This window comes from Amblyomma mixtum, chromosome 10, assembly GCF_055824585.1.
Source record: "Amblyomma mixtum isolate Tamu chromosome 10, ASM5582458v1, whole genome shotgun sequence".
Lineage (NCBI taxonomy): Eukaryota > Metazoa > Arthropoda > Arachnida > Ixodida > Ixodidae > Amblyomma > Amblyomma mixtum.
The window spans coordinates 113,810,693-113,828,612 of NC_143021.1; the positions used below are offsets into that span (position 1 = coordinate 113,810,693).

Below are 17,920 nucleotides of genomic sequence, written 5' to 3' on the forward strand. Positions count from 1 at the left end.
GTGCGGTAGTGTGTCCTTGCTTACTCCTAGAAAAAGCAGCAGCAGCTGAGTAGGGTGGTGGTCTTCACACATTGCAGCGCATGCTGAAGCACCTCAAGGAGAAGAAGGACGTGGGTTTCTTCACCTCCATTGCTGGCCTGATGAACTCGTGCAGGTGCGTTGGTCTCCCACAGCAGCGCAGTGCGTGCAATGCGCTCTCTTGAGGTGACAGTCCTCCTCCTCCTGTGGTTGTGCAGTGTGCTGGACCTGGACGCCTTCGAGCGCACCCAGAAGGCCGAGGGGCTGGGCGTGGGCTCCGAGGGGACGGCAGGCGAGAAGAACATGCACGATGCCGACTTCACCTGTGCCCTGTTCCGCTTCCTGCAGCTGCTCTGCGAGGGACACAACCTGGGTGAGGGGGCATTGCAGTGAAGTGTGCCACTTCACACACCTGGCCATAACGGATGCATTCACTGGAATTTGTTCGGTGGAGCAGCACCTGCTTGTAGCGAATTTCAGTATCATGTTCACTATACATGAGATTGTGAACCGTCATATGCAGATATGCTAACGTAAGACAAAGCCCTGCTGCTTACCACCCGTAATTCGCTCCTAAGGCAATTTGCTGGCCAGCCATCCACTGCCTGTCATAAACGCCTGAGCAGTCAAGAATCAGTGACAGTCTTTCACCTTTCTGCTGGGGCCAGAGGCAGGCAAATTTCCTACACGAGTGTCTAAAAACTACAGATGCAGGGCTTTTTCCACTGCTGCATCCTAGGCCGTTCTCTGATTGCCGACTTATTTTTCTCCGAGCGATCTTGATCTTAACCGCTACACGATTTGTTTTCTCCATGTTCAACTTGAGAAATATTCTCCACTTTGTCGGAAAGCGTCCCATTGCTGCCTGATCCGGACCACACAGCACACTCGCCACAGTGCACGCAGGACGGAGGGCCGCAATTGGCTGCAACGTAGGGGAACAGCAGCGCATGCTTGTGCCAAGTTTGATCTCATTGTGAGCAGAGGGTAGGGCAGAGTTAATTCAAGCAGGGCGCTCTCTCGTCCATTTGGCGGCAACGCAAAAGGCAAGGCTGCTGCACACAGGCAGTCATGCATTTTGATCAATTGCGTGCACATGCAGTTCATTATAGAAGGTACATGTTTCTCATTTCAATAATAATAAAACAGCTTCAGGTGTTTCCTTACAATGCATAATTTGCCCTACTGAGGTTTGTTGTGATAAGGTTTGACTCTACGGCAAGGAGGTGGAAGTTAATAGCTGGCACTACACTGTTTTACAAAGTAACGGATGCTTCTGACATCTTCAGTTGTCGAATACTCTGTGCAGAGGTGAGAGTGCTCCGGCACAACTTATGGCTCCTGAGTGCAAAATCTGCTTTCGCATTTTTGCTTCTCTCATTCCGTTGTTTCTTGTCTCCTGCGTTTTTCAGAGTTTCAGAACTACCTGAGGACCCAAGCCGGGAACACAACCACTGTGAACGTTGTCATCAGTACTGTGGATTACCTGCTTAGGCTGCAGGTATGCAAGCTATGTATCTTTGTTATTCTACCTTAAGGAACTATGCTCAGTGGGACCTGAAAAATGGTTCAGATAATTGAACAGTCCGACAAAATCCTAGGGCTTCAAAAAAATCATTTTGCTGTGAAAAGCCAGTTTCAAAAATCGCAAACTTCATCACAGATTCCCACATTCTGTTTGCAAAGAATGATAGTAGTTTGCATTCAAGAAGCTGGCTTCATATTTCCACCACTTCACATCGGCGATGCCGCACTGTGCGACACGGCTGCACCACGTGCGGCGCTATCCCGTTTTCCGCATGCACCCCGGTGGCAACATCGAGCGGATTAGCTTGAGAGATAATAGGGGTGTGCGAATATTCGAAATTTTGAATACGAATTGAACATGTCTGATATTCAATTCGTGTTCACATTCGAGCAATTGATATTTGGGAATTTTCGAATATTCGAAAATTCCCAAATATTGCAGTGATTGTATAGCGCACTGACTTTCATAAGTTTGACTCTGGCAAAACCATAATACCTGACCAAATTATCCGACGATCCAGTTTAAATTTCCAGAAAAACAATACAAAGGTCCTGTTCCCTTTTTCGCGGCCGTTCTTCTTGTGTCGACCGACCGCATTGCGATGCAGTTAGGCTTCACCTCGTGCGAAATTCCACAAGTGGGCTTTCTCGCATATCACACATGCTGCGAACAAGCTGGCCGACAACCCACTTCGACCAATGCTTCGAGCAATCGCAACGCGAAAGCGCACTTTTTTTTAAAAAATCCTTGTCCTTGCGTAATATGTTACATACTTAATGGCATTTGTCCTGTCACCCTCATTGAAAGTCTCTGAGTGTGACCTCCGCCGTCTCATTTCGATGAAATATGCTTTGCGGGGAAGCCTACTTGCTGAATTTTGTGTGAGGCTCTGAAGGGTCAAGGTGTCACAACAGCAGGACAAGCGATCCTGCAGAAATCCCGCCTATTGCATGGTGCATTGTAACCCGTGCAGCTCTTGAATGCGCTTGATGGCAGACGTGACGAAATTCGGAGGGCCCCTGTCTCTAGGTCACAAGATAGCCTGGCCACGTAGTTTCAGTTTATGAGCTTCTCCGCTCACCCTGTGGCAACTGCAGCGGTCGGGTTGCACATTCGCCATAATCTCAGTCCAGCTTCGCGCCACTTTCGGACGGTGCCTCGCTGGTCATTTCTTTTTAGCAGTCTTGCCTTCTGTAGTCTTGTTAGCAGTCTTGCATATTTGCCTTAGCAGTCTTCAAGCGCTCCCAGGGAGCCCAGGTGGCAGCAGCATGGGCTCCGAACTGACATGACTGTCTGTCACAGTTACCAACGCGTGCCTCTTTCAGTCAGCTGCAGGCAGTGCATACGCAACATTGATATCTGGCCGTGTTGCGTGCTGTGACAATGCATGCTGTGTCAGTCCAAAAAAGTCCACAGTTGTCAACAGGCAGGCCATGCCTCTTCATCTGTGGCACATTTCATGTGTGCAGCGCAGAGAGCCTGCCACTCTGCTTCGCATGCAGCCGTGGGTAGGATGCCTTTTTCTTTGCAGCGCTGCAAGGATTTGCAAGCAAGCGTTCTTCAAAAGAACGCTTCTTCAAAAGAACGCTTCCCTGCAGAAAACTTTCCTGCAGAGGGACTTCCTTGGGGGAAAGGGCTTTTTTATTTTTTCTTTCCGGTTTGCCTCGAGAGTGCTGTGAGGACGTCGTAACTGATGGACATAGGAGGTGCTTTCCTCTCAAGCAGATTTTTTTTTTTTTTCGCATTGAATCTACCAACCAAATGTTCTCACATTGTTTGTCTTATCTGAGAACGTCTCAACAGAGTGGCAGTCTTCTGTAATGTTGAATTTGGCCAGAATTCCAAGGGGCTGTGTGTGTCTGCATTCTCTTTTTTTTTTTTTTTGCATGCATCTTGGAAGGCAAAGATGAAAGGGTTCCTCAGCATCTTCTTTCGAAAGCCTCCCTGGCTTATGGGAAGCAGCAACACCAGTGCTGTTCAGTTCTGGCAGCCGCCTATGAAACGCCAATCTCGTTAAACAGTTCCGTGGTTCTCGATTTGTTGCAGGAGTCGATCATGGATTTCTACTGGCACTACTCGAGTAAGGAAGTTATTGACCAACCGGTGAGTGAGAAACTGCTGCTATGCTGGCCATTTCTTTTTGCTTGCTTGTGTCAGTGTAGTTGCCAGTGAAAAGACAGCATACAAACAAAATGGCGACGTTTTTCAAAAGCAAATGAGAGTGCATTATTTTCCAACCTTTTTCAGGGCAAGGACAACTTCTGCAGGGCCATCACAGTTGCCAAGCAGGTGTTCAACACCCTCACTGAATTCATTCAGGTGAGCAGTGCACAGCGGACTGTCTCCACTCGCATAGAAGTTGGCACACTTGAGGGCGATGCCACGGTGGTATCCTGAGGTGACTCTTCATTTTCTTGTGTTGCTTTGGAGCATACATATTATAAAATTTCTCTTTCGCTGCTTCAATTTCGGATTTACAAAACTGTGCATGCTCGCGATAATGCTTCCAGTCGTTCACGAGCCCGACCATTTGGCTTTTGAATGCAGCTGTTTCTTTTTGCTTATGCTACACCTTTTGTGTGTTGTGAACCACAGACCTTGTGTCGACTCAGTGGTAGTGATTCTGGGTATATATTTTTTGCTAAGTGAAATCAGTTTGTTGCGAACAAGTATAGTATCCTGTTTTCATTTGCATCATGAAAACTTAATGAAGGCATGAACTTCATAGAAAAGGATGTCAGGTCACTGATCAGCATGTCAGTGTTCACTTTTGAGTAATCAAATATAAGTTGCTTTTTGTTTTCTGCTATGTTCTTCGCTATTGTAAATTCATACTGCAGTATGCTGTGATCACTTATACGGTCTAATACATTCACTGATGTACTGTCTGGTTCTGTGGTCAGTACAAGGGCTAAGAGTGAATCTCCACGTATAGGGACAGAAACAACTTGGCGCAGTGGAAACAAAAAAAGAATTTCAACAAAATTCTGACATTCATGTTTTCTTGTGCCACCCAGGAGCCTGCCGTTACGTCAGTCGATATTTGGATAGTAAAAATCGCCAGCCAGGAATATTGGCAGCTGTGGAAATTTATTTTGTACAAAATTTAATGATTAATATGTACATATATGTCCAGTGAATTCTTTGGGTGAATCAGGTGGGCGATAGCAGACCCTCATTGCACAAGTTTTAGAAGACAACTACATTCACAAAATCTCAAGGCTAGAATCTGTAGGAATGATGTGTGCTTGCAAGTTCTTTGTCACAGCGATTAACTCCCCGCCTCCACGTGACGTGACTCGGTCTTTTCGAAATATCGAGAAGTGGCTTGAGAAAGACAGCTCAGAATCAGCAATATCAGGGGATAACCATTTTTCGATGCCGAGCACAAGGTCTGCTGAACAAGATTCCACATAAGAACAAAGATGCTTGCTTTTCAAACAAACTACAAAAGTTTTAAACTAAAATTGACACAGAACTTGACTATGAAAGGCCAGTGTGCTTGCTCGACTTTCAAAATACTGGGACCTCTGAGGACCTAGCGCATTCCTTTTGTTTAAATCTCAGCAGGTGCAAATTATATTGGTTTGATTGATTGATTAATTGATTGATTGATTGATTGATATTGTATTGATTATATTATACTGCTTAATGACTAGCACGAGCACTGCAGCCCATGCCATAGCCTACCTCGTCTTCTAGTCCGTGGCAGCATTTCTTGAAAAGTGCTCAGTAACATGCATGTGTAGGCAATAGAACCCGGCCTCTGTTGTGAGGGGCAAGATGACTGAAGGAGAGGCCTGAGGATTATAATGATAGCTTTTATTGCTGTCTACACATAGAAACATGGGGCTAGAGCAATGCTCACAAAAGTTTTCGCAAGTTCACGGCATGGCGGACAGGTTGACAGCTGTTCTGCTGACCCACTGGCTCAAAGCAGGAACGACGGAAGCCACGAGGGAGGAAATGCTGGTAAAGTTTCACCATCTGTCGTGCAGCTGGCGAAATGGAACTGGGCGCTTGGGTGGTGCTGACACCCCACACTATGGTGTAGTTGCCCAGAGCAGCAAAAATCTTTATACACCAGTTGTGCTTTAAAAAGGGCTAGTTGGTCTTTCGTTATTATAGGGGAGTGCTTAACTTCAGAATGGACAAAACAGACGAAACAACACGAGACACTGAGCGCAAACAGACGAAACAACACGAGACACCAAGTGCTGCGCTCAGTGTCTCGTGTTGTTTCATCTGTTTCGTCCATTCTGAAGTTCAGCGCTCCCCTACAATAACGAAAGTTGGCGTTGCACGGATCTTAGGATGCTGTCTGGTAATTACTAGGCTACCTACCAAAGATATTGCTGGTCTATAAAAGAAACTAAGAAATACCATCCATCCTGGTCTTATTGCCCCTTTATATTATGATTATTTATTTTCACTTATCACGTTTTCGAGTTTGTCTTGTTTGTCTTTTTCCGTGTGCCACACAGCCTCGGGGTCTTCGAAAAGTTGGCTTTTCCTCACAGCCATTTTTATCATCCTCGATACTCACTGCGATCCGCAGGAACTACTGCGGCATGGCCAGATGCCACTTACTATAACCATTTCCTTATTAACAAATGTCTTATTGTATTTGTTTGTTTTTTATTTATTTCAAATACCTGCTGCGTCCGAAGGCATCATTGGGGGGGATACATATTGTTTCCATCAGACCCACATAAGAAAACATGCAAAAAATCTATACTGGCACAAAGCAAGCAAGTCCTGCCGCCAAGGTGGCTCAGTGGTTAGGGCACTCAGCTGTTGAGCCAGAGTGTACCCGAATTCAAACCCATTTCGATGGAGGCGGAACGCAAGAGGCGCCCGTGTGCTGTGCGATGTCACTGCACGTTAAAGATCCCCAGGTGGTGGAGATTATTCTGGAGCCCTCCACTACGGCACCTCTTTCTTACTTTCACTCCCACCTTCCTCCCTACCCTTACGGCACCGAGATATGTGAGACAGATACTGTGCCATTTTCTTTCCCCAAAAACCAATTTTTCACCTTGCGGATGGCAACAGAAATGACAACTGAGCAAGCAATCCACCTGTTTGCCTTTTTCACACGGATGCTCCACTGGTTGAGAACAAACCACCCACTGTTTCTTCTGAACAGGTTTTGCTTAACTCCCCGCTGTCTTTCTTCTCCCAATTCGAGATGCCTCCTGGGGTGGTATTTTCCCGGTGTCGCCTTTTGCGACATGTCGCCTTCGCTCTTCGCTGATTGGCTCGAGCCGCGGTGACGGCGGCGTGACGACACGGATCCGCCTTCCTGCTACGTCATCGTGACGTCGCCCCAATTTACTACGCTTAGTCGAACAACGGAATGCGCTGAAGTGATTCGCGCGGGCGACGGGCTACGAAATTAGAGTTTTTTAGTATTGTGGGCTTTGCGCAATTGCGTGCATAGCGGAATAGCGGGTCCAGAGTGCGCATGTGCAGAACGTTAATTGGGAAATAGTGTTAACGTATGAACGCAATTGGCAGTTGCGGCTTTTGCGCCCTTAGCGTGAAAACATGGCGGCGTCCTTCCAAGCGAGAGCCGCCCGCTTCAGCCAATTCAGCAGTCCTTGCGATTCCGGCAACTACTGGTGTTGTTGCTTTTCGCTATGACTTACCTTGCTTCGACGATAAAGTTTAAGCTGCAATTCAGCCTAGTTTTTGAGATACGCTCTCGATTCTGGAGCGCGCAAGCCTAATGGGACATCCAGCTGCACTACTACTGTCTGCAACGACCCGAAACGCAGCAGAAACCTAGCACAACCGTCCGGAACGAAACAAAAATATATTTGGAGCTTTTTCGCAGTGTTTTATAGACTTAAATGAAGTAAAGCAAGTTTATATTAAATTTGCAAATGTTTTTTGAACATTAGACATCATGTGATGGCAAATATTCTTGCTATCAAAGATACGAAACTACAGGTGCTAGTGAATCAGCAGTGGTAAATTGTCACTTCTCGGAGTGAATGGAAGCACCGCCAAGGAAAGTGCCGGCGGCGTTTTCCGTTTCTTCGAGCAACTGTACGCACTTTTTTAGGCCCCGCCCTAATGCGACATGTCGCAAAAGGCGACACCGGGAGAATACCACCCCTGTATGTTCCCGGTTATAGCCCCCTCAGTATGTGCATGTGCATGGTTTTCAACCAGTTTTTGCCCACTCCCCAGAGGCTGCCACATCTTTTCAAAAAGGCAGATCTGACAACGGAGCCCCTGAAATGACTCTTCAGTTAGGCATTCAGTAATTTTTTGTGGCAGTTGATGTCATGCTGAACAGAAAAAATGACCCATGAAACAGTTTAATTTCTCTAATTTCTCACTGGTGATCTTGCCTCTTAGATATAAGTTGAGGAGGTAAAGAATAAGTTTCCCTGACTACTTTAACTGTGCCAATATAAATTCTGAAGAGAATTGTTCCGAACCACGTTCTTTTCTGTGCCTGTTTAATAGGTCCCATCCCAACCATACTTAAGTAACACTGCAAATAATATTATAATTATTACGAACGAACCGAGTGGTGCAGTTTTGTCCCCATTTAAGAATATCAAAAAGAATTTTAGTTTGCAGGTACCAAACAACACAGGCATACTCCTGTACAGAGTGTGTGTTAGTAAAGTATAGTATAGTTTTCTAGTTTTGAGGAGGTGCTGACCTGAAATTACATTTGATAAAATTCGACATTTTTCTTGCTGGTGTAAACATTATGAGACCAGAAGCAGGCTGAGTGGGTGAGGGAACAAACGTGGGTTAATTACATACTAGTTGAAATCAAGCGGAAAAAATGGGCTTGGGCAGGGCATGTAATGCAAAGACAAGACAACCGCTGGTCCTCAAGGGTAACGGAGTGGATTCCAAGAGAAGGCAGGCGTAGCAGGGGACGGCAGAAAGTTAGGTGGGCGGATGAGATTAAGAAGTTTGCGGGGATACAGTGGCGGCAACTAGCAAAGGACAGGGTTAATTGGAGGGACATGGGAGAGGCCTTTGCCCTGCAGCGGGCGCAGTCAGGCTGATGATGATGATGACTCAACATGCTTAGTCCAAGTTAGTTTAGATGAAAAGTGACCCTAAGGTATTTATACTCACGCACTCACGAAAATGATTTGGAGTTGTTTATGGAAGGTCGAAATGGGACTGTGATTTCGCATTACTATATCTGAGTTTTTACTTTTAGCTCAATTGACTGCAGTGGGGTTCTACTGTACGCTGAATTAGTCTGCATCTGCTGAGGACAGTTTGGCAATGTTTTAATGTGAAAGTTTTAGATGGGTCTTCAACACAAAAACCTGGCATCACCCAAAAAGCAGTGTTACAAAACTTGTGATTAGTCAAAATGGTGTGTTATGATCAAAGGCAGGAAAAGGCAAAATGTTGACCAGTAATAGTCAGTCGTAGTACTCACAACTGCACCAACTGCAAAGGAATGTAATTAGAAGAGACTTGGAATCAGATTGAAATAGAGTAGAGTCGCAATACTTTTGCATTACTTGTGCGTAAGTTCCTTAAGTGATAATTTTGTTTGTTGATTTTTTCTTGCTCTTGTGCGTACATGAGGAATGACTAAATGTTTAAATATCTCAGGATGTAATCCTCATGCTTTTCCCCAATGCTAATACTTTGGTAGACAGGTCCATGGCTTTATGCGTCAGCCATGCAAATACTATTTTACAGCTCATCAGTAACAAAGAAAGTCAGGTGGTGGAGCTATATTTTATTTATTTTTTATTTAGGTATACTGTCAACCCCATCTGGGGTTTTTACAGGGGTGGGCGCATTGAGAAAAAAAAAATAAACAACTTCCAGATAAAACAATTATAGAACAGTAATACAGTAAAAAGGATGGGTCTAGTTAAAGCAAAGACAAGATCAAAGACAAGACAAGAACAAACATTCGAGGGCACCAGTTACACAATTCAAATCATACATCACCAACATTTTAACAAAATTTAGTCAGTTTTGTGGCAATAAACTCAGCTCGGCAAGCTCTAAAAATTTGAGGACTCTCGGCTGCAATACAACTGAAGCGTGAAGTGCATTCCATTCACGCACTGCTCGCGGAAAAAAGGAAAAATAAAAGGTGTTATTGCAACAAAAGAAAGGAGGACTGCTGCCTAGTTGATGGATGAGAAGCAGCACAACAGAACATGGCCTAGGAAGAGAGGATGTGAATGCCACTTGCGAGTTCAGCGCTGTGTTGTGTCTGTTTCTACTCTTCCCTCTGCTCTCGTCTCAGGCTTTGTGCCATTGCGCTATTTCACATCTGTCATGCAAAATCCACTCGCCCAACAGTCGGTGCTTTAATTCATACTGCCTAGCGCAACACAAAGCGCACGTCACTCACAGGAAGACTGGACAAGTGCTAACAAGTGTTCCACTCGGAAAGAGCGCACTTACATAAGTACTCTCCTGTAGTTTTACATGAGACTCGTGCTGGCAGGAAAAGTTGCTGTTTTTGTTTCAAGCATGCTGACGTGTCTCTAATACATTATTTCTCCCATTTTTTTTTTTTTTATAAAATGCTTCAAGGAGTTCACATGCCGCAGTGTTGTGGATTTTGCCTAAAATCTTTATGTTGCCCAGCTTCGATTCACATTTTATACAATTCTTGCAGTGCTTCGGCAGATGCAAGTTGCACCATTTTTATTAGCAGCGCATGTTCATGAGGTCTATAAGTTTGTCCAGTGACACGAAGTGGGTGATTTGTATACAGTGGGTGATTTGTATGACAGTGCGTTGACAGAGAACACTTCATGTTAACTATTCCAGTCTAGTGACTGTGAATAAAGGGCAGTGTGCTGGTATAGAAATGGAAAAGTAAACCTTACACATAGAACCTTACAGAAACCTTACAGAACCTTGCACAGAAACCTTACACATAGTAACTTTAATCTACCACCGAATTATAGCATTTACAGTGAAAGATTGGTGCAGTTTTCAGGAGCCAAGGTTTGGAATGCTTTACCCCCAGAAATAAAACAGTCCTATGAAACAAATAGAGCATTGCAAACATACTTTATGAGCCTTATTTGACATATGTGACAGGTGTCTTCGGTTTGTGTCTGTTGTACCATGATGTTCATGAAAAATTTTTTCATTCTGCTGTAAAATGCACATTGTTTTATTTTTTTCCTTGTTGTATGACGCATTTGGGTCTTTTGCCGTGATTTTGTGCTTTTCATTTTTCACAAGTGCTGTGTCATTGCCCTCATATATTTTGTTTCTGAACCCCACACTAGCCTCTGGCTATGGGTTCAGTCAGTGTTTTGGTAATTTCTATCGCAAGAGTAGAAATTGAATGAATGAATGAATGAATGAATGAATGAATGAATGAATGAATGAATGAATGAATGAATGAATGAATGAATGAATGTATGAATGAATGAATGAATGAATGAATGAATGAATGAATGAATGAATGAATGAATGAAGTCTTGGATGCATGGACACATTGATGTGCCAAAAAAAAAGTTTGAATTACTCAATCAAGAGAGCTCAGAGTGACCAGCCTCTCCCTTGGCTGCTGCAGGGTCCCTGTTCCCTGAACCAGCAGGCTCTGGCGCACAGCCGTCTGTGGGACGCAGTGGGCGGCTTCCTCTTCCTCTTTGCGCACATGCAGGACAAGCTGTCCAAGGTACGCCTCATCTGGGTACACCAGACTACAACCGGTCACTCAGGGCAAAGCACCGCTCTTCTCACTTCCAGTTATGGGAGGATGGTTTCCTGGCCACCCAATAGCTGTTGGCATTGCCATAGAAAGGTGCGCTGCGGTTAAACGCAGCAGTGGTTGCATTGCCAGCAATGCACCAGCGAAATTGGGGGAAACAGGCACTCGTGAACAAACCATGTCATGTCACTGTACAAACATCGTCTTACGCTTGTCCTGCCACCTTTGAAGGCAGAATGCACTGATATAAACAGTTCTCTGCATGCAGTTGAAAAGCTTGCACATTGATGTGAGTAGAAATGAGCAGGAAACTTCGGTACAAGGGTTTAGAACAAGCAGAGACAATTTTCGTTGTTTGTATACACCCCCTTGTCTGTTGCTGACTTCATTTCCAGTTTGCTTTGTTGTGTTTTTGTCCATCATGTCTGATCTGTCAGCATGAACTTTTTACCCTAAACTATTACATTGCAAGTAGCAGCAAGCTTTACATTGCCAACCAAACTGTAAACATGCTATGAATACTTAGACTGTATGATGGCTACTCATGCTGCTATATTCTTTTTGCCTTTTATATGACTGGTGCTCTGTAGTGAGTGTATGCCATCACTCCTGTATTGTTCACCTATGGCTTGCATGCCCAGTTGCCCGGTTGTGTGATGTTCAGTGCCTGTTTCCTGTCGTTGCCAGAACTCGAGTCAGCTAGACCTCCTGAAGGAGCTGCTGCAGCTTCAACAGGAGATGGTCATCATGATGCTCAGTATGCTTGAAGGTGAGCATAAATGCTGCATTGCTTTGTTTCAAGGACTGCTGTCTGATAAGAGAACTGATGCACCTTACTTTTCTTTCTGTGCTGGTGTTAGGCCTGCACTTACATTTCGGTGACCCCATAGTTATTTATTTTTATTTTATTTATCAATACTGCAATCCCCTCTGGGGATTTTAGCAGGGTGGGATACAATAAATACATAATGAAAACAATAACACAGACAAAGCATATAATACAAATTAGATCCATGGAGCGTATAAACAGTTAAAGACAACACGTTTCTAAACAATACCTAAAACAAATGCCGACAGTGATGATTTTGAAATTTGATCATTGGTTAGTAGATTCCATTCAGTTACTGTTCGGGGAAAGAAAGAATACTTAAAACAGTTATTATGGATGCTAAAGGCGGTTATTGTGCGACTGTGTCTCTGCCTTGTAGAATATCCAGATGAAAAACTAATTATTCCCGTGAGGTCGGTTTTATAATGACCGTTAATAAGTTGAAAGAGGAATTTTAGTCGTGATACACGGTTTCTTTGCGTTAATGGTGGCAGGTTTGCTTTCATTAGTAGTTCGGTTACTGATGTACGTCCAAAGCTATTATATATGAAGCGAACTGCTTTTCTTTGCACCATTTCCATCTTGGTGATGTTAGTCTTGGTGAAAGGGTCCCAATTACACATGCATAATCTAGTATCGGCAGGATTACACTTTTGTATGCGAGCAGACGGACAGAAGGGGTGGAAAGTCTCAAAGCCCTCCTCAAGAAGAATAATTTGCGGTTAGCATTAGCTACTACATATTCAAGGTGCTTAGTCCAAGTGAGATCATTAGTGATCCAGAGGCCTAGATACTTGTAGTTTGTTACTTCGGAGAGAAATATGTCGTTAGTAGCATATGGATATTTAAGCTTGTGCTTCTTGCGTGTAATGGTCATAAAAACAGTTTTTTGAAAATTAATTGACATTTGCCAAGCTTTGCACCAGGCAACGACTTGTCCTAAGGCATTGTTCAGCAGTTCCTGGTCAGCGGCGTTCTCTATTTCCGAGTACAATACACAGTCGTCAGCATAAAGTTTAACCTTAACGGATGCAGTACATCATTAATAAACAAAAGAAACAAAAGAGGCCCAAGCACCGAGCCCTGCGGGACGCCAGAGCCAACTGAAAGTCGTTCTGAATGGTGGTCATTAAAAACAACAAATTGTTCTCTGTTCTCAAGATAAGCCGCAAGCCAGTTAATTAGTTGAGAATTTTTCAGTATTGCGCTTAATTTGTGAAGTAACTTTTTATGAGACACCTTGTCGAAAGCCTTTGAAAAATCCATAAAAACAGCGTCTATTTGTTTTCCATTGTTAATTGCTTTAGCAAAGTCGTGCACTGTTAGAACCAATTGGGTATTTGTAGAGTAGCCTTTTCGGAAACCATGTTGATGCTTCGTAAGTATATTATATTTCTCCAAGAATTCTGAAATATGATTATGAATTATGTGTTCCAAAAGTTTACATACCGTAGATGTTAAAGAAATTGGGCGGTAATTTTGAATGCACTGCTTTTTTCCTGCCTTATGTAGTGGCTTCACTCTGGCAGTCCTCCAGTCGCTCGGCACTTGTCCCTCGCACAATGATCTCGTGAACAGAATGTGCAGGTATTTTGAGGTCCATTCTGCATACTGCTTTAAAAATGTGTTTGGAATGTTGTCCGGACCGCAAGACTTTTTAATGTCCAAATTTAAAAGCATGTTTAGTATTCCTGTTTCACTTATTTTAACATCGGGTATAGGTGACGTAGGTAATTCGAAAGACGGCATTACGCCATTATCTTTAGTAAAGACGGACTTAAAATGTTTATTAAATGCATTTGCTATTTCCTTGCCATCGCACACATCTTTACCATCAACATGAAATACATCACATTCCTTGGAAGTCGGAGAAATAGAACGCCAAAACTTTTCTGGAGCTGCAGTTATGAAACTGGGCAGTGATTCACCATAATAGCGTTGTTTATCGGCATATACTTGATTTTTAAGGCGGGAGGAGATTTCGTCAATCTTTTTTTTGACCGCCTGTGCAGCATGGATTTTTAATTTTTTCTTAAGACGCTTCAATTGCCTTTGGAGTCGTAACGTCTCACGGGAGATCCAGGGGTTCCTGCTGTTTTTCTTTTTAGTTATCAGCGGGACAAAACGGTCAATGCACTCTTTTACTAATTTTTTAAACCTGCACCAAAGCGAATGCACATCATCCGTGCTATATGAAAAGGCATCGAAGTTAAGCGAAAGTATGTCAATGATTGATACATCATCGGCTCAAGAAAAGTTTGGGTAAGATGGATATTTAGGCTTGCTATCCAAGACGGCATCAGCAATGGTGAGTAGGACAGCTTCATGGTCCGAAATTCCAGGTACTATTTCGTAATTTGTATCTGCGCCTATTGATCCGCTGACAAAAAATAGGTCAAGGACTGACTGAGAACTGCCCTGAATTCTTGTGCTTTGTTCCACAATTTGCAATAAATCAAAGGAAAAAGCAATGTCCAACATTGCTTCACCTAAAGCGTCATGTTTTTCAAGTGAGAACGTCGACCAGTCTATATTAGGTAAATTAAAATCACCTGACAATATAATACGATCACCAAGTTTGACATTCGTGTATAAATATTGTTTGAGATCGTCTAGAACGGAAACGGTAGAACTAGGGGGCCTATACATTGCTGTAATAACATATCTAACATTTCCATAGTATGCTTTACAAAAAATACACTCTACATTGGGTATATCAGACATTGGGAAAATTCGCAAGGTTGACTTAAAGAGTATGCTAACGCCTCCACCTCTACCATCACGGTCTTTTCTGTACGAACTGTAGCCAATGGGTACAAACTCACTGTCAAATACTGTGTCGTTAAGCCAAGTCTCAGTCAAAACCGCAATTTCTGGATCGTGCAAAAGCAGAAGAGCCTCCAACTCAGCAGTCTTGTTTAGAACACTCCTGCAATTAACATTTAATATTTTCAGGGTCCGAGGTTTATTGGTGAGAAGTCAGTTTGATTTCTTTTTAAGCCTGAAGCGAGAACCTTTCGCTTCGTCCCAACCAAATAGGACGTTATCAACGCTTAGTTTATCGAATAATAACTTTGCTTTGGCTCCTTCGTCTCTCTCTTCTTTACAGCTTTTCCATAATTGTTTACGTATTTCTCGAACTCGTTTTGAATAATCCTCAGCTATTGATATGCCGGAGTCTTTGAGCTTATGACATGATTGTAATATGGACATTTTTTCACGGAAATCGAGGAGTTTTAAAATGACAGGTCGCACCTTGCTTGCTTCCTTTTTACCCATTCTATGGCATCTTTCGACGCCACTTACCGTTAAACCCAGCTTTTCCTGAAAAACGCCGTTTGTTACTTTCTCTTCCAGTTCATGGTTAGACTCAATGCTGTCCTTCTCTATACCGTAAATGATAAGGTTATTTCTTCTACCTCTGTTTTCTAAGTCATCCATCTGGTTTCTAACTAAAGTAAGCTGGCCCTGAAGTTCTGATATGGTAGATTCCATATCTTTCACCTTCGTGGCTAAGACATTTAGGCCGGATAACTGTCTCTCAATACCGTCAATCCGCTCAGTTAAAGAGGAAAGCTTGTCTTCTATCTTGTTCTGTGATGCCTGTAGGCCCTCCATTGTAAACGGAGAAAAAACCAGTCACACAAGACGACGGACAAGAAGAGTATACACACCACAACGACTGGACTAACAACTGAAGTTTATTGGAAAATACATGGTCCGAGCAAGGCCAGCAGAGCATGCGCAACCGCATCATCACTAATCACTGCGCAAAAGAGACAAAGACAAGAAATCTAAACTATCGTGGACGACCTAAAAAAGCAAATTCTTTTTCAAGTAAGCGCACCGAAGTTGTGCTTATACAATCAGAGCCTAACAAACCGATATCATATGCCTCCAGTATTTCCCGCTCCTGTTTTCCCTTGCCTCTACCAAGAATGGTGGCATTGCTAAACAAAGGATAACAGCCACATTCATTGCAATGGCGAGGCAAGTTTGCACCGCCACCGGACCCCAGGGAGGAGTGATGCTCACGAAGCCGGTCATTAATACACCGGCCAGTTTGGCCGATGTAAACTCTCTCGCATGTGAGGGGGAACTTGTACACCACCTGTGCGACACATGTCGTGAAGCGATTCTCATGCTGCGTTGTGCAAACGTGGTTCCTTTCCCTGCCTCGAGAAATGCGCGAACACAGTCCCGACAGCTTGCAAGGAGCAGAGAACACCATGCTCACTCCCTGCTTGGCCGCCACTTTTTTCAAGTTGTGGCTCACTTTGTGCACGTACGGCATGACCTCGAACTTCTTTCGTTCAGTGAGCCAGTGAGCACAAAGTGAGCCACAACTTGAAAAAAGTGGCGGCCAAGCAGGGAGTGAGCATGGTGTTATCTGCTCCTTGCAAGCTGTCGGGACTGTGTTCGCGCATTTCTCGAGGCAGGGAAAGGAACCACGTTTGCACAACGCAGCATGAGAATCGCTTCACGACATGTGTCGCACAGGTGGTGTACAAGTTCCCCCTCACATGCGAGAGAGTTTACATCGGCCAAGCTGGCCGGTGTATTAATGACCGGCTTCGTGAGCATCACTCCTCCCTGGGGTCCGGTGGCGGTGCAAACTTGCCTCGCCATTGCAATGAATGTGGCTGTTATCCTTTGTTCAGCAATGCCACCATTCTCGGTAGAGGCAAGGGAAAACAGGAGCGGGAAATACTGGAGGCATATCATATCGGTTTGTTAGGCTCTGATTGTATAAGCACAACTTCGGTGCGCTTACTTGAAAAAGAATTTGCTTTTTTAGGTCGTCCACGATAGTTTAGATTTCTTGTCTTTGTCTCTTTTGCGCAGTGATTAGTGATGATGCGGTTGCGCATGCTCTGCTGGCCTTGCTCGGACCATGTATTTTCCAATAAACTTCAGTTGTTAGTCCAGTCGTTGTGGTGTGTACACTCTTCTTGTCCGTCGTCTTGTGTGACTGGTTTTTTCTCCGTTTACAATGTACCAACTGGCCCGCATTTCAACCCTTCGGCCCTCCATTGTTGAAGTAATCTTACCCTGGCCTGCCAGTAACTCCGATAGCATCTCTTTTTCAGTTGGACCAGGATTTGCTTCAATATCGCCACAAGACAACAGATCTTTCGATAATGTAATAACACAAGACAGAAAGCACTCAACGCTCAGTGGGCAGGGCAGCAGCACTAAAAAACGATCGTCACTTCGATAACAATGTTCATATTTGAGATTACCAACCTGAAGTGCAAAGCAAAAGGGATTGCTTAGCATGTTGCCGTGTCTGCTGCTGACATGCCCACTGGCGAAGAAAAGCTCTGGTGGTAGATTTATAGTCGATGGATGAGCCACGTGACATGACGTCCCCGATGTCGTCAAAGGTGTGGAAGCTGATAGCCAAGGTTGGTCTGGTTCAGTGATGACTCCGTCGGAAAGCAGTACTGCTGATACGGCATCGAATCCTTGAACATGGTCCGCACGTGTCGCTTGATACCACTCACGCGGCGCTAGCAGGGCTCCGAGAAAGACCTGAAGTGCAAAGCAAAAGGGATTGCTTAGCATGTTGCCGTGTCTGCTGCTGACATGCCCACTGGCGAAGAAAAGCTCCGGTGGTAGATTTATAGTCGATGGATGAGCCACGTGACATGACTTCCCCGATGTCGTCAAAGGTGTGGAAGCTGATAGCCAAGGTTGGTCAGGTTCAGTGATGACTCCGTCGGAAAGCAGTACTGCTGATACGGCATCGAATCCTTGAACATGGTCCGCACGTGTCGCTTGATACCACTCACGCGGCGCTAGCAGGGCTCCGAGAAAGACCTGAAGTGCAAAGCAAAAGGGATTGCTTAGC

The 17,920-nt window shown here is 44.3% G+C and overlaps 2 protein-coding genes across 6 annotated transcripts in view; one reads left to right on the forward strand and one right to left on the reverse strand.

Moving 5' to 3' along the window:
• Positions 1–17,920, forward strand: part of LOC149326706 (ryanodine receptor-like) — a 542,398-nt gene that overhangs the window by 447,037 nt on the left and 77,441 nt on the right. For all 5 annotated transcript variants that reach the window (XM_089563500.1, XM_089563501.1, XM_089563503.1 and 2 more), the window contains exons 94-100: positions 78–154; positions 237–391; positions 1,431–1,519; positions 3,593–3,649; positions 3,794–3,865; positions 11,100–11,204; positions 11,925–12,006. In XM_089563500.1, the coding sequence (XP_089419626.1) occupies positions 78–154; positions 237–391; positions 1,431–1,519; positions 3,593–3,649; positions 3,794–3,865; positions 11,100–11,204; positions 11,925–12,006 (637 nt within the window). The remainder of the gene's footprint in view (positions 1–77; positions 155–236; positions 392–1,430; positions 1,520–3,592; positions 3,650–3,793; positions 3,866–11,099; positions 11,205–11,924; positions 12,007–17,920) is intronic.
• On the reverse strand, positions 14,799–17,346 carry LOC149326708 (uncharacterized). The gene is made up of 2 exons (XM_089563717.1): positions 17,086–17,346; positions 14,799–15,669 (listed from the first exon to the last, which is right to left on the reverse strand). Exons 1-2 carry the CDS (start codon positions 17,344–17,346, stop codon positions 15,046–15,048), a joined length of 885 nt encoding a protein of 294 aa, XP_089419843.1. The 3' UTR covers positions 14,799–15,045.